The sequence below is a fragment of the Natrix helvetica genome (genome assembly GCF_964273705.1).
Source record: "Natrix helvetica genome assembly, chromosome: 1".
NCBI classification, from domain to species: domain Eukaryota; kingdom Metazoa; phylum Chordata; class Lepidosauria; order Squamata; family Natricidae; genus Natrix; species Natrix helvetica.
In genome coordinates, this window is record NC_138548.1 from 88,221,300 (window position 1) to 88,242,044 (window position 20,745).

Here is a 20,745-nt window from a genome sequence, read left to right on the forward strand (position 1 = left end):
GGCTTTTAGTTTTACGGCCAGTAAAGACATGTGCTGTTGAGTTGGCCTGTATTGGCAGGAAGCAGAAAGACATGGGCAGCCTATCAGACTCCTGTGTTCTGACCCATCTTTAGCAGAAGCAAGAAACAGACTCCTTGTTAAGAAAAACCTTTCTTTATTTACCTCTTCTGGATTAATTGCATTCACCCACCAAAAAATCCAGGCAACTGTCCTTCAAAGAGTTAACTGCAATAACAGACCTTATCAGTTCCTTGCGATAATGTCAAGGCTGTGAGGTCCCAGCCAAAAGGTTGCAAAATAAGTTCTAGCAAGCAGTCTTTGTGGCAATGAAACACAATGAGCAAATCTCCAGAAATATGAACTGTTGTCTCCTATGACAACCACTCCGCTTTCCTTCTATTTATTCCTCAGCCAGGGAAGCGCATTTAGTGTCCACATGTGCTTTGCTTCCTGAGTCGACTCCTTATCCTCCGTTGTTTACCTCTCCTATGCTCTGCACGTACATGCATCTGGAACAGGCCCCAGCTGTTCTTCCTCATCACTCATGTCAGCCTCCAAAGTCAGCTGGCTCTCCGGTGCTGTAAAATGTAAGACGGCCCTGGCTCTATCTCTGCATCCGATGAAGAGCATCCATCAGAGCCTTCCCCAGACTCCAGAACTGGCCCAACCTCCTCATCTTCCAAGTCTACCGCCAGCTCCGCTAGGAGCTGGTAGGCAACAACATTCTGCAGAAAAGGTCCATAGAAGGATCATGGATGAACAGAAGGGAGACATTTAGATCTGGCTATGGCAAATGTGGGGGGATTTTGTGTTGTTCTCTTCAGCTTATTGCAGTTCAAATTAAATATTAGTCAATCAGCATTAAATAGAATGAGTGCTTTATCTGTATTGCAATTTGATGGCTGAACTAATAGAAAAATTGTTCCTAGAACATTTGTTCTGGCAGCATTGTCACTTCCAAAATGAAACACAGGTCTCTTTATTTACTGGCGTAGTAAATATTGGATTCACAGCTTCATTTTCAGAGTGGGCTTTCTTAAGGCACCACACAATCCAAATGTTCTGAAAATTATTACTTTAAAAATCTAAAACTATATATTAAAATTACAACAAATAATTAATTAGTTGGATTTGGTGATTTGGAGTTCACCTATTGCTGAATAGGCCTGAGAGGAAGAATAATATAGAAATTAATTAAGTAAAAATAGCCTCTAAAATGTGGTATTCGGGGGAAAAAAAGCGCTATCGTTGAAAGTAGCTTCTTTGTAGTAATGTGAATGCAAAGACATTTTAACAAAACTAATGGCTGATTCATGTGGTGCTAAATGCCTAACTTAAGGTTAATGGCAAAAGAAAAGTCGATCGTATTTTTTATTAGTAAAGGATTGAATAATGTGATGTTCAATAAAGCATTCTACTTAGGATAATAACAGCAACAACCACTTGTTTTACTAGTTATGGAAGAGAGAAACTGCTCTGATCCTGGTGCTCCACTCAATGGGTACAGGAAACTGATGGATGATACAGCTCTAATTAATGGCCATTTTACAAAAATTGGAACTGTAATTACATTCTTTTGCAATAACACCTATACTTTGAGCGGTAATGAAAAGAGGACCTGCAAACCGAATGGAGAGTGGTCAGGGAAACAACCAATCTGTATAAAAGGTAATTAATAACATCACTTCAAATTAATACTTGCAATGCTTTTTTAAATGAATATATTATGACACCTATTGTACTGATGTAATCTTTGTTGATTCGCACTAGAATCCCTACTTCATCTATTTTTTCCATATTCCTGTAATTAACAACAATTTAATGGAAGCTACATTGTTACAAAATAAATTAACAATCTCTTGCATCTCTTCTCTATTCAAGAATACATCAGGATCTAAAATTTGCACCATAGAAAAAGTCAGTTTGCCAAGGGAAAGAAAAACCAGTGGTTAACTGGAGTTGGTTGTGAACATCTTACAACGTGAATAGGATGTCAGTGAACAGCTGCACCCACATTCCTTCTAATACAATATGATTGCATAAGTATCACTGATACCACAACAATCATTTTCTAAAAGCATCAGTGACACATTCTCCAAATTCTACATGTGTGAAGCAGTCTAAATAGATTGCCACTTATTTTATAAGCTGCATATTAACTAATGTATGAATACCAGGAGTATTCAGACTTGATATAGAGGCAGATAGTTTTTCCAATCCCCTTTGTAATCTCTGATCATAAATTAAGTTGAGTGGAACTTATTAAAATTAGAATCCAATTATCTGGAAAATACCTGGTTGTCTACTATAGGTTCTAGGCTCTCCAATAACTGTCCCCATAGAAAACATCCTTGGCTCCTGTCAAGCTTTGTGCGCCATTTGTCTTTTTATTTTGAAAAAGTGATATAGTACAAAACAAAGTGTTGTCCTTCGGTATCCTCTTTATTTCCCAAAATATCTTGAAAACATCAAGCAGCTCTGCTGATAAATATGCCTCCCTGCCCAGAAAAAAAGAGCTTTGATAAATAGATGGATAAGGAAGTGTGGTATTTTGTAGCAATCAATTGCCTGATACAAAGTTTTAAGGAACACTTGTTTAGAGCCAGTCCAGATTGGGAAACTATCCAAGGAGGAGAAGTTAGGCAGAAGAGAAAAAGGGAGCCAATGGTAATAAAAGGTGTAAAGCAAAGGCTCAATCTTTTTCATTTTAATAAAAAAAAATTCTTGCAGTACATCTGTGCTTTAGCACCTTTTTCCAAAAATCTGAAAGAAAATACAACAGATGAGAAACAGGTGCATCCATGTTTTGCACTCTCTCTCTCCTGGCAGCAATTTGTAGATAAGGCAACTTTGTAGTTATTTTGCAAGAAGCACTACAATATGTGCTCAAAATTATGATCTGCCCATTCATATTTTTTAAACAGGAAATTATCCTATTATATAGAAGTGGAGTGTAATGCTCTTCATTGTATTTTTTTCCATCTGACTTACTGGATAGTTAATTTAAGGAACTGTTCAGCTGAAGCTGGACAGTACAGAAAAAATTGCTTTTTTTATAGAAACTGGGTCAGAAACAATCTACAGAATCAGATTGCTAATTCACCCTTTCATAGATTTGCAAGTTAACAGGCCAGAGGTAGAAGAAGAATACAGACAATTTCTATGAAAACAGGGAGAAAAACAATAAAATGCTATGGAAAAGCATGTCATAAAATGGACTCAATAATCAGTCAGCTCTAACTTTTGGACTGATATGCACTACTCTTTCTATATTTTTGCATAACCATATTAGAACTACTACACTCAGGGAGATCTGTAGCAAGCCAGGATCCAAATGACAAAGATATACAGTACAAGAGAACATGTCACTCTACATGTTTTGTCCCTGCACCTCCCCTTTTGCCTCTTTATAAATATTAATTACTTGCCTGTTTTTGAGCAAGTATTTTTTCCTGATATTAATTTTAGATCAGTTGAGCTCCTCAAGGAGATCCAAGACTGAAATCTAATAAATAAAATGTCCAATCTTTCACAGCCATATAGTGGCTTGTTTTGCCTTTAAAATGAATTAATAGTGTGTTTAATTCTTAATTCCACAATGGTTTATCTGTTACCTATTTCTGCTCTCATGTATTAAGCATGAAAAGTGAAAGTAAATATCTGATTTCAGAAGAAAGGAATGAGGTTTGTGAAACTATTAATGACTCATGTCTTATCCAAAATATAATTGGATCTCTATAATATTCTTCCTGCTAATGGTGGACATATATAATCCATGGACCATCCATGAGTGATTATTGCCAGGCTATAAATATACAGAGGAAGGGTATAATTATGCTGTTCCTATTGATATATGTGGAACCTCTAAGTAGAGAAGCAGTGGATTGCATTATTTCAGTGGTTTGTGAAATGCAACCATCTAAAGCTTAGACTTGTTCGTCTGGTTTAAAAAACAGAACTAAAAATTATTCTTTAAATAATGTGCAGTATCTATTGTTTAATGAATTGTTTGTCCTTTATCTTAATTCATTTATGATAGGGTCAGGAAGTGATAGAGAACTATACATTTGAGCTTGAAACATGAACAAGGATGATGCAACATTGTGTAGTATTTTTTTTCTAGCTTGCAGAGAACCCAAGATTTCTGATTTGGTGAGACAGAAAGTACTCCCTATACAAGTACAGTCAAGGTAAGATTGCAATACCTTATATTAATGAAAAATATTATTGCTTGTTCTTGTGTCTCTGCCTGGTTGTGCAAACATTATCTGGGAAAAATGCACAAACTGTAGCAGTTATTCTGGAAATAACAATTGCTAGTTTGCTTTAAAAAAAATCTATTAGGTGGAAATTTATAAGCCAGTATGGTCACCCACCAGTTACTATATAAGTAAAACATCCACAAGCAAATATATTAACTGATATAATCTGTGATACAATTTCTGACAGTCTGTCACAGTACTTTATAATAGACTGCAGACCCAGACGACCAAATCCTAACTGATGAAAAGATAAGATTTCCTGTGGAATCTAAAGAAAGGTGTGATAAGAATTGTCAAAATAGGTACTGTATAACTGTTGCTGCTGCAGTGATTATATAGAAGATATTCATGAATTCATCATACATAAGTATCTGCAAGTGGCAAATGTTATGAAATTTATATGGAAACTTGACACCTTATATACTAGAATGGAAAATTGCAACAAAACAACAAATGGCAGAACTTGTATCATTATATCGCTATGCACATTTCACAATTTTGGCATCATAGATAGGAGCTGACGTCTATGTGATCACAAGATCTCTGCTGGGAATTATCCAAAATATAAATCTTCCAAAACTCAGCAATTGTTTAGATTAGCATGCTTGCTGATCTAGTAACCTAATCAGGTGTCAGGCACAAAAAAATAAATAAATCAGGCCCAGTTAATTAAACTGATTTATTGCTAATCATGCCTATATGCAAGCATCTTCTCAGCAAATGACTAACACCTGTTTGGGACTAGATATAGGTCAATGTAATTCAAGAGAGGTCAGACTTAGTTCACTTGTGGCTATGTAGGGACTGTAGGCTGATCCCTCTTTTAACTCTGCCTCCACGTTCTGCTACTCCTTCTCCTATAGCAGGTCTTCATGAGTACTTGGATGAAGGATCAGGTTGCAGGCTAAACTAAGATGTCTATTATTGCTGCTTGCACATTGTTGCTGAGAAGAATTTGTAAATCCATGAAATGGGCATATGAGCCAATCTTGATTTGAGGGACATTTTACTTTTGATATTAGAATCAAAATACAAATAAATCTCTAGTCAAAAGCAGCATAAACATACTAGACCAGAAGTCCCCAGCCTTTTGGGCAGAAGGACCAGTTTCATGGAGAGAGGTTTTTCTGTGGACTGGGGAGGGCATGGCTTTGTGTGCTGCCTGCATCCCATGGATGGGGATTCACTTATTTGCTGGCATGCCACAGACAGGTGCCGTCCACAGACCAGGGGGTGGGGTGGAGGTTAGGGACCCTTCAGTGGTGGGTTCCCGATCCCGGTGCAACAGTATGGTTCCAGCTGCTCGGCGGAACATCGTGCAGGCGCCGTACGATCTGTGCACATAAGCCCCGATTGGCTCAAATATAGGTAAGGAGGGCGGGCAGGTGGTCCTTCCGGAGCACCGTACCGGAACAGTACCTGGTGCTCCCAGCAGGCACCGGTATGATGGGTACTGGGGCTTACCGATCATATCCCACCACTGGGACCCTTGTACTGGACAACAAAACTAGCACTTCCCTAAATTAACACATATTTGAACAGTTATTACATGAAAAGTAGGTGATACTATAGTGTGGTATTATGATTATATAATCATAACACAAGAGTTACACATTACATTATCTCTCATTGTAAAATTCTTAGCACTGTGTAAATTTTTTAGATTCAATTAGGTTATATTGTCACATATTAAAAATATCTCTTAAAGTCAGCCTGGAAAGTATAGTAAATCAGATTATTGGTATATAGATCTAAGCACATAGAAGTATTATATAAGTACATTAAGTATACTTTTACTAATGAAATTCCAAGACATCAGACACATCTTCCCAACAATGCCAACTGGAAAGACAACGCACAGAATTTGGATTGCCTGCTTAAACATCCCATTGTTAAGCCTTGCCTCTTAATCATATTTGGAGAAGAGAATTCTGAATTTCACTAAGAGTCTTGAAAGTCTTGAATGGCTCCATGGGCTGCAAAGTTTCACTGGATTGTAATGATAAATATTAGCTTATTCGTAATAATGCTGTATTCCAAACTGTACTTCAAATACTATAAAAGCTAAAGATATATTAAAAAAAGGTTTTGGTTTCTTTATTATAATTCCATGTTCTCTGTCCACAAAACAGGGAGACTCCCTTGCATCAACTCTATTCATCTACATTTAACAAACAGAAGTTGGAGGCATATCCAACCAAGAAGCCTTCACTCCCATTTGGAGAATTGCCTCCGGGCTTCCACCATCTTCACACGCAGCTGCAGTATGACTGTATTTCTCATTTTTACCATCGTTTGGGAAGCAGCCGAAGAACCTGCCTGAAAACAGGAAAATGGAGTGGGAGGGCCCCTTCATGCATTCCAAGTAAGAATGTGGCTATCAGACATACAACATTGGACAACACTGCCATGCCACAAGTAATAATATTGCTCTCTAAATTAAAATTCCTTGAGGAACAGATTTTTCAGGCTTAGGGAATTCATGTACAGTTGCCTATGATGATGAGGTGTGCTATACAATAGTTATTGAGGATTTCTGTTTGCGACCAACCGGTGGTTAGACGTTCTTAAATGAAGAACATGAATGCCACTTGTAGGCCAGCAAATAGAACTATTATTCAAATATGCACACAAGCGAATACAAGCTGCTTCTTTACAAGTGTGAGGGAAGCGGGGAGTTGCTCCTATTAATTCTATTCAGTGTTTGTCACTTATGCAACTCAGAACATAAGGATATCCTTCAAAGATCTTCAGCTAGAGGAAAATAACCTCTCAAAGATCTTTATCTGAAAGGATGTATTAATAGCAACCAAGCTCACATTTGAGAGGAATAGACATTGAAAATGCTTCAACCAATTGTGAGAAAGAGCAAGACCCATTCAGTCCTCTCAGTGGGATTTGCTTTCCTCTCAGTTAACAAGCCTTTTCTGCCAAACCAAACTATTTTGGAAGCAAAAAACAAAACAAAACAAAACTTGTTCCTGTGAAAAAAAAGAAAGGTCATTGGCATTGGAGAAGATTGGTTGGAAATTAGGCTAAAGCAGGCCTTATCCTGAGGTGAAATATATAGGAACGTCACTTCCTGCTAAGTTTCTTGAAATTTATAGTTTCAAAATGTGTTAGAAAGAGAGAATCTGCTTTAGTTCATCTCCATTGTCTTAGGAACAGATGAAGAGAAGGGCGCAGCCATGTCCACAAAATGTCACTGTTTTTTGTCCTCAGAAGAAATCCACCTTGAAAGGGAGGCGGTTGATAAATGGGGATTGTCTGCTTATTTTTGCAAATTTCCAGCACTTGGAAAGATTTGAGGGCTCTTTTTAATGAATGTGGGAATGTTTCATTAGCAGTGAGTGCCACTTGTGACAAACCAAAGGAAATACTAAAAAATACCCATTGATCAAAATAAAGGTTAATATGCAAATATAAAATTGAGCCCAATTCAAAAGATTAAACATTTTAAATCTTTACTCATTTTAAAATAGAGAAGTTTACCTTTCTACTTGCCTTTTGCACGGAAATCAAGGGATTTTAAAATATTAACTCTGTCTAGATTAATATTAAAGGCAAATTATGCCTGATTCTCAACAACTTTATTACTCTCTTGCCTTGGATACACAGTATGTGTTTATTATATAGATATTCATTTATATTGGTCTGTATTTGGTGGGTTGCCAATTTTGTTACTACTGGTTCAGGTGTGCTCCTGTGTGCTCTCGTGACACTTCTGCCCATGCGCAAAAGTGTCCAGGCGGGTGGGTGGAGCCTCCCGCTGCCACTACTACCAGTTCACCTGATTCAGGCCGAACAGGCAGCAACCCACCTCTGGTCTGTACAACATCATGCAAATAAACTCTCTATGGGAATGGAAATGTTTAGAGGCTTGACAGCACACAGAGTATACAGAATAGTATTTTCTGTTGGTTGGTGTGACCACTTCCAGTGATATTCAGCAAAGGTAAGGCTAGTTTTGTTTTGTTTATTGTTAAGCTTCTATTCCACTTTTCTGTCTAAACAATCAAGAAGGTTTGTCATCTTTTAGAACAAGGCTTACTATGTAAAATCTGCTTTGGGAAGTCCTAAATATTTCATTAGCCTTAAACAGGGGTGTCAAACTCAAGGCCCAGGGGCCAGATGCGGCCTGCAGGGTGATTAGAACTGGCCCGCGGGGCCATCTTGGAAACAGCAAAGGACAGTGCCTCTGCGGTGACTCTGTTTTTACTGGTAGAGGATTGCAGGAAGCTGTAGCAGCTGAAAACAGAGCTCGTGAGCCTATTTTCCCTGGCGCCACCACAGGTGCTCCCGACACAAGTGATGTCGAGATGGCCATGCCCACCCTGGCACTCCTGGCGTCCCAAGGTTAAATACAATCCTGATGCGGCCCTCAATGAAATCGAGTTTGACACCCCTGCTCTAAGAATATAATACATTTTGCCAAAGAAAGAAAGAAATCTGGAAGGGAGGGTGGATGGGTAGAACTAGAGAGCATTTAGAAAGCCAACAGATTTATTTTACATAATGTACTTTTACTGCAAGGTAAAATTTGCCTTGGGCTCAGGTAGTTTAATTAATTATTTAATTCAATTGATTTTACATACTTTGTTTTATTAATTTAAAATATCGTATTTCTTTCTTCTCCCTCTCCTTTTGGCAGTCTGCGGAAAGACAGAAAACACTATACTTCACAAATCATCCACAACCAGATGGCCATGGCAAGCAGCCATCTATCGGAGACCTAATGGGGTGAAGTTTCCCAATCACAGAAAAGGGACTTGGATACTGATTTGCAGCGGAGCTTTGTTGAATGAACGCACAGTTGTTGTGGCTGCACACTGTGTCACCAATCTGGGGAAGGTCACTGTTCTCCATAGCGCTGCTTGGAGAGTACAAGGATTGGGTTAACACAGCCTGTTTGCCCATGGACTGAGTAGATTTTTTCCCCTCTGGCCACGCCTCCTTTGCCTCTTCTGGCTCAGTTTTTTAAAAACTCAGTCCGCCCGATAGGACGAGTTTGGGGAACACTCAGCATTGAGCAAATAGGCTGGGTTCTCCAATAGTAATTTTATGTGATATTTAGCTGTTATTAGGATTTTTCCCCAGGTTTTATTATTTTGATTTTTTATTTTCCCTTTTTTCTATTTTTTATCAAGAGGATTTACCTAACTAAGGCTGAGGCAGCGATCGGTTCCACAGCTGCTTAGTCGCAGCTGGGGGAACAAGCGAGGCCGCTTGTCCGGCGTCTGCTGGCAAGCGCAGGGAAGGACGGCAATCCCCGTGCTTCCCTGGTCGCTTTGGAGGAGAGGCTTTTAAAAAAGCCCTTGCTTCTCCAAACGGCGTCTTTTGCCGATCGGGAGAGCGGCGGCCATTTTGAAAAGCGCTGCTTTGGCGCGCTTTTCGGCTGCAGCCAATGAGAAGCGCCTGGCCCTTAAGTGAGGCTTTTGGCGCGCAGAAGAACCGGCGGCCATTTTTTTGAGTCCTTTTTGCCTCCGGAAAGCAGCAGCAAGCAGCAGAGCCTCTCCGCCTCTACAGACAGCCGCAGAGGATTGCGAGGGCTTGTCTGGGTCTCCAGCAAGCCTGAAGTTCCCCAGCCACCCAAGGGGAAGCGGCAAGGAGTGTCCTGGTGCCTGATCCAGCCTCCCATCTGAGTCTGCAGACGCTTCTGGAGCCGTCGGGCCAGCGTCCACTGCCCTTCCCTCAGCAGCGACCTCTTCGACTCAAGATCAACCAAGGATGGCTGATGAAGGTTTGGAGCGAAGGGAGGAGCTGGCAGGGCCATCTGCAAAGCGCAGTAGGCCAGATCCCTCAGGCCAGGGGAGAAAGGGAAACAAGGGCGCTGGGGGGAAAGCTTCCCACTCTGCAGCTGGGAGTAAGGCCCCCAAAATTCAAGGGGACAAGGGGCAGGACTCCCTGAAGGATAAGTCTGTTAGGCCCCAGGTTCCCTCTGCACCCTTACCAAGTGAGGCTGGGCCAGTTCCTTCCCCACCCATCCAGAGGGAGATAGAGCAGGGGGAGGAGATGGGGGATAGATCCCCATCCTTCTGTGATAGGGATTCCATGTCAGGATCCCCTGCAGCCTCTCTGGGTTACCCAGGTTCTCCTAGCTCTTCAGTCAGGGAGGATCTCCCCTCCTTTCAATATTGTTTTCATGCAGAGGATCAGAGAGATCCTCCTAGGGGTGCCAGGGGACAGGCCTATGCCCAAGCCAGACCTGTAGAGGACAAGGGCCCAGCTATGTCAGCAGAGATGAGGGATCTCATCACGCAGGCTATTTCCCAGGGTGTGGTAGAAGCCATGAGGCTACAGGAAGGCAGGGGTGGCAAGGCCTCTAGGCCTACTCGCCCCCTGGGGGAAAAGAGGACCAGAGTACTCGATTCCCCGGGCACTTCTATCACCACAGAGGTGTCTACGTGGGAGGAGGAGGCTGCTGAGGACTTTGCCCTCTCGGAGGATGAGGACATGCCTCCAGACAAGCCCTCTTTCACTGGTCTCTTTAAGCCAGCCCTATTCAAGTCCATCTTACACAAGGCCAGAGCCTCTACTGAGCTTGGTGCCAAACCTAAGGACAAGGAAGTCCCCTCTACTTCCCAGGACCTCATGGCAGGGTTGTTCAGCGAAACAACCCCTGACCCAGAACTGATACCAGTCCCTGACATGTTCATGGAGGTTATTCAGCGCCAATGGGCTCAGCCTGGTACCCTGGCCAATCCCAGTGGCGCAGACAAATCTCTGTACCCTTTAGAACCTAGACTGGAGGATGTTTTGAAGCCTCCAGAAGTGGATGCCCCTGTGGTCTCTCTGACCTCTAATTCTAATCTCCCGGCCGAGTTATTAGAAGGGTTAAAGGCAGAGGATAAGAGGGCAGAAAAGGCTTGTCTCAAAACGCACCAGGCGGCTGCCTGGGCGATCAAGACCTCCACTTCGGCCTCGTTCTTTACGAGGGCATCCTTATTATGGCTGCGCCAACTCAGATCTCAGCCCCCATCTGAAGCATCTCGTTGGCGACATGATCTTAACAAGATCATTACGGCTGTGGAATACGCCTCTGATGCGTCCCTGCACGCAGCGAAATTCGCCTCCAGGGCACTAGCGTCCAACATCACTTCTCGCCGCCTGCTTTGGCTTCGGCACTGGCAGGCGGACATGAAGGCTAAGTGGAAGCTGGCTTCAGCTCCTTTCAAGGGAGAGAACCTCTTTGGGGATTCCCTAGAGAAATTCCTAATTGAGACAAAGGATAAGAGGAAGGTTCTTCCTTCCACCTTCAGGAAGCATGACAGGAAAGGTCAGGGCTCGTTCAGGAAACAGGCCTTTCGGGCACAGGAAGGTGGCCAGGCCTCTTCCTCTTCTTATTCCTCCCAAAGACAGTTTAACCAGTCCTCTGACAGGTCCCAGGAACGAAACAACTTTTCTTCCAGGGGCAGACAATCCAATCAGGGGTCCTTTCGGAAGCCCTTTCGTGGGGGAGCCCACAACCGTCAGTTTAGACGTGGGAAGTGACCGTCTGGGGTCTCCTCCCATCGGGGGCCGCCTGCAATTCTATGCAGACCGTTGGGAGGAAACAACCTCGGACAAGTGGGTATTAAATACCATCAGGAGGGGTCTAACCCTGGAGTTTCTATCCTCTCCTCCGCGGACCTTTGTTCGCTGCCCACTATCCAAGAATCCGGTAAAGAGGGCTCTCATGCAGGCAGAGATAGATCATCTTCTGCAGATCAACGCAATAGAGGCAGTTCCTCCAGAACAGGAAGGGAGGGGGTTCTATTCCATTCTCTTCCTGGTCCCCAAGAATTCAGGGGGGTGGAGGGCCATTTTAGATCTGAAGCGCCTGAACAGGCATCTGGCCTACAAGCGCTTCAAAATGCAGTCTCTCCAGTCGATCCTAAGCTGCATGCGACAAGGGGATCTGCTCACCTCCATCGATCTCAAGGAGGCGTACCTACATGTGCCCATCCATCCTGCACACAGGAAGTTCCTGCGCTTGTGTTACAACGGAAAGCACTTCCAATACAGGGCGCTTCCGTTCGGTCTTTCTTCTGCACCCAGAACGTTCACAAAGCTTCTTGCAGCTGTGGCGGCCCACCTGCGCAAGCTTCCAGTCCGCCTGGAGTGCTATCTGGACGACATCATCATCCATTCAAGAACTCAGCAGCAAGCGGTGAGAGATGTAAACGTCACAGTTCACACCTTACAGGACCACGGGTTTTCCGTAAACATGGAAAAGAGCAACCTGACTCCTGCCACACGCATACAACATCTGGGCGCCATAATAGACTCGGTGTCTTGCCAGGTGTCCCTGTCTCCGGAAAGAATCCGCAACATCAGGAACAGAATCCGGTTGTGTCGCAGGAACAGGTCCTGGCAGGTAGTGCAGCTATCCCAACTGTTAGGGATCATGATTTCTTGTCTCAACATAGTTCCCTGGGCACGTCTTCATGCAAGGGAACTGCAATGGTTCTTACTTCCAATGCAAAGAGCAAAGATCAGCAACTCCACCAAGCAAGTTCGCATCCCACCAAGAGTGACTCGGTCTCTGAGTTGGTGGCAGTCTCGAGCAGTGGAGAAGGGTTGCCTATTCAGAGAACCCGACAGGATCGTGGTAACGACCGACGCCAGTCTCTACGGTTGGGGGGCGCATTGCCAAGGCCAGCTGGCGCAAGGCAGGTGGTCCAGCGCGGAGGCAGCCCGGAGCATCAATTGGCTAGAACTCAGGGCAGCCCGGCTTGCGCTGAGGAGATTTGCAGAACAGCTGAGGGGGCACCACGTTCTGCTGCTGACCGACAATGTGGCCACAAAGGCTCACGTGAACCGACAAGGAGGGACCCGCTCCAAAAGACTCATGTCAGAGGCGGAGGCCATAGGACGATGGGCAGAGATCCACTTAGCGTCGCTGAGGGCGGATCACATTTCCGGAACCAGCAATGTGAGTGCGGATTGGTTGAGCCGTCAGACCATCGACAACTCGGAGTGGCAACTTCATCCGGACCTGTTCGCACAGGTGGTAAGGAGGTTTGGTCTCCCACAGGTCGACCTGTTTGCCTCGGCGGCAAACACACAGCTCCAGCGGTTCTTCTCCCGCTACAAGTCAGCACAAGCGGAGGGGACGGATGCCCTGAGGTCCAACTGGCCTCCAGGGCTTCTATACGCGTTTCCGCCCCTCCCTCTGATCCCGCAGGTGATCTACAAGCTGCTGAAGGAGGGGGCGGAGCTCATTCTGGTGGCTCCACATTGGCCCAGGAGATCCTGGTTCGCGGACCTGGTCGATCTGTCTGTGGAGCAACCGTGGAGAATTCCTCCAGACCAGGTATCCTTGCGTCAAGGGGCCATCAACCATCCAGAGCCCCAATGGTTGCAGTTAGCCGTCTGGCACTTGAGAGGCAGCTCCTGAAGGACCAGAGCCTCTCAGACAACGTCATTAAAACCATCCAAGCTTCCAGACGTCCGGCCACTACTCGCATTTATGACGCGACTTGGGCTGCCTTTTCTTCCTGGTGCAGCAAACGGGACATTGACAGTGTGGAAGCGTCCATCCCTCAGTTATTGGACTTCCTACAAGAGGGCTTGGACAAAGGACTGGCACCAGCCACTCTCAGGCGCCAGGTTGCCGCATTATCCACCATCTTAGCCAGACACCAACCTCAATCCCTGAGTCTCCATCCTCAGGTCAAGAGCTTCTTGAAGGGGGCCTACAACATCCGACCCCAGGTGGTGCACAGGTACCCGACCTGGAACCTACCCTTTGTCCTGCAGGCATTGACAGCGGCTCCCTTCGAACCTTTGAGGAAGGTATCTCTTCGACATCTGACTCTTAAGACTGCCTTCCTCATAGCCATTACTTCAGCCAGAAGGGTATCTGAGATTGCGGCCTTCTCGGCCAAGGAAGAGCTGTGCATCATCCACCCAGACAGGGTCATCCTACGGTTAGACCCCGCCTTCATGCCGAAGGTGAATTCTCATTTTCACAGGTCTCAGGAGGTCATCCTCCCGAACTTCTGTCCCAGCCCTCAACACGCCAAGGAGCGCAGGTGGCACAAATTAGACGTGCGAAGGGCAGTCAGTATTTACCTGAAACGAACTAAGGATATCAGGCACTCCGAGGCCTTCTTTGTGTCTTTTCAACCAGGTTCCCTGGGTCGCAAGGTGTCGTCTTCAACCATAGGTCGGTGGCTGCGAGCTTGCATTAAGATGACATATGACCTTCAGGGCAAGCCGGTTCCACCTCGTGTAACGGCACATTCCACCAGAAGTGCAGCCACGACCGCGGCCTGGGCGACTCAAGCATCTATTCTGGACATTTGCAGAGCAGCCACGTGGGCGTCTCCCACGGCTTTCATTAGAAACTACAAGATCGATTCCTTTGCCTCTGCCGAAGCCTCCTTTGGCCGTAGAGTTTTACAGAAGGTTATTGAGGCTCCGGACAAGGTCACTTCTTCCCGCCCTGGGACACAATAGCTTGGGCATGTCCCAATCCTTGTACTCTCCAAGCAGCGCTATGGAGAATGACCGTTGTCTTACCTGAACGGTCGTTCTCATGGCGCTGCGGAGAGTACAAGACCCACCCAGGGTGATTGTTTAGCACCGAGATTGTATCTTTGCACAGGTGTGAGCTGAGAACGTCTTCGTCGGACAAGACCTCGTTTTTAAAACTGAGCCAGAAGAGGCAAAGGAGGCGTGGCCAGAGGGGAAAAAATCTACTCAGTCCATGGGCAAACAGGCTGTGTTAACCCAATCCTTGTACTCTCCGCAGCGCCATGAGAACGACCGTTCAGGTAAGACAACGGTCATTCTCAAAACAGCAGACATCAGAGTTGTTCTTGGCAAGTTCTACAGAGATGAGGATAGAGATGAGAAGATCATACAGAATCTACGGGTGAGTTAAGTGTTTGGGATGAGTAGATGAGTGCTAGGGCCTTTAGTACATCATGGTGAACAAAACAAAAACTAAACTCCATTGATATGTCTATTTCCCTGAAATTAAACACAGTATATATGTTCCCTTTCAAGTCAGGTGATAAGGTATTTTTCGGATTATAAAATGCACCGGAGTATAAAACGCACCAAGATTTTGAAGAGGTAAATTTTAAAAAAGGTTTTTGCACTCTGCAGGCCTCCCAAACCCTCTGTGCACCTTGTTTTTTGCAAAAAAAAAGGGGGGGGCATGCAGAGCTTGGGGAGGCTTTTAGAGGGTTGCTAGGGGAGGGCAAAAACGAGCAAAAAAACAGACCATTTTTCACAAAAATGGGCTGTTTTTTGCAAAAAGGGGGGGGCATGCAGAGGTTTTGGGAGGCTTGTAGAGTGCTCCGGGGGGGGGGGGGCAAAAATGGTCCCTTTTTTGCTCGTTTTTGCCCTCCCTAATCCCCAGGAGCACTTTGCAAGCCTCCCAAATCCTCTGCACGTCCATTTTTGCAAAGGGGGCAAAAGGGCAAAAATTCTGTATTCAGTGTATAAGATGCACTCAGATTTTCACCCTCTTTTTTGGGGGGGGGGGAAAGGTGCGTCTTATACTCTGAAAAATGCAGTAAATAATTTTAATTTCTTGTTCCATAAAAGCTATACTTTGGTACCTGCCTTTAGAAGCTTCTGGTTGGCCATATCTAAGGCTTCCAGGAGTTACTTGTGGCCTAGAGTTCGCAGGTAAGCCACTTAGGGATAAGCCTTATTGATGTCATTAGAACTAGCTGCAGTTAGCAGGCTGAGATAGCAGTATCTCAGTGGTGGGATTCAGCCAGTTCGCACCACTTCAGGAGAACTAGTTTTTAAGTTTCTGAGCAGTTTGGTGAACTGATTGTTGGAAGAAATCATTAGGAGAGAACCGGTTGTTAAATTATTTGAATCCCACTACTGGAGTATCTGTAGCCAATTGTTTATAGTAATAAGGAAAGATGATACCCAGATAGCTAGATGATAGCTATCTGGGTATACATATATACATACACACCAGTAGTAGGATTTTAAAAAATGATTATATATGTGTGTGTGTGTGTGTGTGTGTGTGTGTGTATGTGTGTATGTGTATATGTATTTGTATTTGTACTGATAAATAAAGGGAGACTAGTATAGATCTATTTCGAGCTAATTAGCTCTCATCAGCTAGCCATACCCTTACTGGGATTCGAACCTATATATATATTTGTTTTCATAGATTTTCACGGGTGTAGGTATGCTGGTTTTGTTGTATTCGGGTCTTTTCCCGTGTAAGGTTGAGATTGTCTTTGCAACGTTTCAGTGAGATCCTGCCGAAACGTTGCAAAGACAATCTCAACCTTACACGGGAAAAGACCCGAATACAACAAAACCAGCATATATATATATGATATATATATGATAGATAGATATGATAGATAGATATGATAGATATATAGATAGATGATATTCTTTACCTTTACCGTTGATTCTTCATTAACTTTTTTCTTGTATTACTGGATTTTTAAAAATGCTTCGAAGGCTCTAGTACCATGATGTTGCCATCACATCACTGCACGTGGCAGAGGTGGCACGCAGAGCCCTCTCAGTGGGTATGTGCACTGGCCAGTTGCTCTGTTCTGGGTTCTGGCATGTGCATGCATGCCAGCCAGCTGGTCTTTGAAGACCAGCTGGCTGGTGCACATGCGCACAATGGAACCCGGAAGAGCAGCTGACCACCACACGCATGTGCACCAGGTTCCAGTGATCTGGCATGCGCACACTCACACCAGTTTTGGCACTCAGTCCTGAAAAGGTTAACCATCACTGCTCTAGTGGATTTATTACATTCTAAAGAAACAGACCAATAAGCTCCATCACACCTTGATTCTATTGTTGTCATCAACAACCTCAATAAGTAAACTAGGAAATCAGCTCCATAAAATGGCTGAAACTATTTTTATTGAGACTGACTATAATATAGAATTTGCAAATCTTTTTGTTCTATACCTCCTCCTTATAATTCAGTAAATTAGGGAAGTAACTACTTCAGCCACTTCTTACAGTTATTTCATTCTGGGACTTTAAAAATGCTTTACCACCTTTACCTGAGCAATAGATGCTGCATATTTCCATCAAAATAATTTTCCTTTTCCTACTCTTAGTATTGTCAGCTTTGTAGTCCTTTTGTTTTGATTTAACATTGCAATCTACGGTTAGATATTACTCAAGATACCTTTCTCCTCTGAGATTTTCCAATTGCCTTGGGAACCCAACTGTTGCAATTCCCATCTAGCATAGCTATACTCCAAGATATCCATGGTTTGGAGCCACTGTTATTATAACTGTGACTGCTAGAGATGATTTGGGGTTTCATATTCAATATTAAAATGAATAGGATAAAATATATGTAATGTGTGAATTCTTATATTGATGGTCTGGATTTCTTCTAGATTTCAGCCATCATAGTTCATCCAAATTACGACCCTATATTGCTTGATTCTGACATAGCTATCATTAAGCTCTTGGACAAAGCCAGAATCAGCAGCCATGTCCAACCCATCTGCCTGGCATCCACACGGGATATCGATCCTCCTACAGATGATTTGCAAATAGTCATCACTGGTTGGAAGATCCTGACTGATGTTACTGACTCAAACTACAAGAACGATACAATTCGTAGCGGGTCTGTTCAGATAGTGGACTCCCTTCTCTGTGAGCAACAATATGAGGAACATGGAATCCAAATCAGTGTCACCGACAGTATGTTTTGTGCCATGCAGCATCCCACAGCAGTTTCTAACATCTGTCCTTCCGAGACTGGCGGGATTGCTGCAATACCTTTGCCAGGAAAATCATCATCTGAGTTAATTTGGCATCTCATGGGTTTAGTGAGCTGGGGCTATGACAAGACATGCAGCCTAGAACTTTACTCTGGCTACACCCGAGCAATTCCTTTCAAAGACTGGATTGAGAAGAACATGAAATGAAATGTTTAGCTCAGAACTGTTTTCTGAAAAGATAGCTGTATTGATTCCTCTCTCTGATACTTCAGGTTTCTCATCCACTGAAGCTAGAGCAGGGCCCTCAGAAATTTGCCAGAGTCTTGCTATTCAGTGAGACTAGATGATTTTACCAGAAGCTCTGAATATGACAAATGGATGATCATGTCTCAGATTTCCCCTTTCTTCTGATGGGAACAAAGTATGATGGGCCAAAGTAACTGTATGCCATCTATTTTAACACTTATCTGAATAAAAAGATTGGAAGGTATTTGCACAAGTCTGAGAACCACGAGAGAATGGCAAGAGATTGTTCCAAAGCTGGATGAATTTATTATGGGGTACGTTAGTTTGTTTAGGTATATTTTATATTGTATTTTTCCATCCTAAAATACTGTACACATTCAAATAAACAAAGGTTCTCTTAAACCTGCACACCAAAATTTGATTGTTGATCCATCTCAATCTATTTCCTATCCATTATGTTCATTAAAAAAAACTTGTTGGAATTAGACAATATAGAATACTAATACATTTATAAATAGTATAATTCAGCACTTTTCATATTTCCTTGTCCAGGGATCTTTTTTTCTCACTGATTTAACTGACATATTTATATTTCCATCATAGAATGTCTGAATATGGATACATTTTATGTTTAGGAAAATGCATTCAATATACAGTACATGTAGAATGCAAGCTATGTCTTCTGATTTTCTATGTCTCTCTGACTTCTCCAGAATTTTCCAGAAGCACTTTGAAAACATTTGCTATAATCCAAATAATAAATATTTCACCAAAAGAAGGAATTAAAGTGTGCTTTGTTGTAACAATTACAGTACAAAAAGTTTTGTTAACCTCTACCGGACATGCAGTGATGTGATGAGAATGCTGCCTGAAATTATTTTATGAAAATGTTATAAAATGCTGGAATCCTAACATCCAAGGATTTAATATTATTAAGTATAAGACAATATTATAGAATAAGACCTACAAATGCATTCACCGGTCTGATAAGTTCTTTGTGGCTTAACTGTCCTTGAAAATAATGACAAAAACAAATCAGAAATGAGTTTTAATGAGTTATTAAAAAACAAACTTATTAAAATACATTATTTTGTCAAGCAAAGCTCACTAATATCATGAAAACAAAGCAAGAATTCTCTATAATAAAATCTAACTATGGGTTGATCTTCCCATTCTTAATCTTCAAGGTAAATTAGTTTCTTGGACTTCAGAAATCAGAGGCCACATATTTTTCAACCTTGTGCACTTAAATTGTGCATACTTCATTGACTATTTGGTATTAGCTTATTCTTCCTAAATTATTCACACTCTCTCAACCTTCATAATTCAGTCTTCAAGTTTCCAAAAAATAACTTTCCTCTAAAAATTCCCTTACTCACATAACAATAAAGCCCAACAATCTGTTGCAAAGTTAGCCATTTCCCTGTTTTTACCATCTTTTATTAACTGCAAAGTTTGGCCATCTGGTAGCAAAGTTATATGTTTTGCTGTTATATTAGCTTATTCTTCCTAAGTTATTCACACTCTCAACCTTCATAATTCAGTCTTCAAGTTTCCAAAAAACAACTTTCCTGTAAAAATTCCCTTACTTTGCTGTTATATCAAAGCCTACTTCAACCATTGTAGCTAACATACCTTTCTTCCTAATTGCTGGTTCTGTGTTTAATCATGTTCTGTCAAACTGTTCTTATTCCCATGGTATGAGTTCCAGCATTGGGCTATTTTAGACTTTAGGCAGAACTGATAACTTTTATCATTTATTCTATACTAATAATGTTTGCTTTTTTTGTTTCCTTTGCGTTGTCTCACTCATGCTGTAATTTGTATGTTGTGACAACTATTCAAATATATACGTATCTCTTTGGTTTGCACAATTGATTCTTTCTCTACTGTTCAGTAGATAAGAACAAAAATTCTATAGGGCATTGACATTTGGCCACGGAAATATAAACATTTTCACATTCAACATTACAGACTATTAGTCTGTTCCTTGTGTTAGGTAGACTGAAATGCCTGTCTCAGAAAGGTTATGCTACAATAATAATAAGAGAAAAGGTTGTTACATGTTTTATTCTACAAACCTAATCTTAAACTATTCAATTACACTTAATTATAGAAAGACCCTTTCTGCTGAAATAAGCTTGTTGCATATGCTACTGGCAGTGCATCTGTGGGAGGTAAAGGTGCCATTTTTCCCCATTTACTTCTTGCAGGGAGTTGTGTGGGATCCACCTTGGCCATGGAAAATACAAAAATAACAAGTGAAGTTGTGGACAAGAGAAAGAAGAAGAAATCAATATGGAAATGAGAGCAGATTTATATGGTTCTACTTCTGATAGAATCACATATTATAAAGGGACCTGCAAAAGTTTGTGATATGACAATTCAATATAGAGATTTCCATTATTGGTTACTCTTCTGAACCATCTAGAGTTGCTTAAGATGGGAAACTATATAAATCTTTAAAATGAGTAAATAATAATCCTTCATATTGTATTAGAAGATGAAAAATTTGGAAAAACAATATTCTGATAATTAGCATGACCTTTGAAGCAGGTGTA

The 20,745-nt window shown here is 42.5% G+C and overlaps 1 protein-coding gene across 2 annotated transcripts in view; it reads left to right on the forward strand.

Annotated features, from left to right (window-relative positions):
- The window catches only part of PAMR1 (peptidase domain containing associated with muscle regeneration 1), a 95,257-nt gene extending 75,341 nt beyond the window's left edge, over positions 1–19,916 (forward strand). For both annotated transcript variants that reach the window (XM_081951600.1, XM_081951601.1), the window contains exons 8-13: positions 1,456–1,668; positions 4,124–4,190; positions 6,395–6,627; positions 8,914–9,120; positions 15,038–15,123; positions 17,609–19,916. In XM_081951600.1, coding sequence (XP_081807726.1) covers positions 1,456–1,668; positions 4,124–4,190; positions 6,395–6,627; positions 8,914–9,120; positions 15,038–15,123; positions 17,609–18,145 — 1,343 coding nt within the window. In that variant the 3' untranslated portion in view covers positions 18,146–19,916. The remainder of the gene's footprint in view (positions 1–1,455; positions 1,669–4,123; positions 4,191–6,394; positions 6,628–8,913; positions 9,121–15,037; positions 15,124–17,608) is intronic.
- Positions 19,917–20,745: the final 829 nt, after the last annotated feature.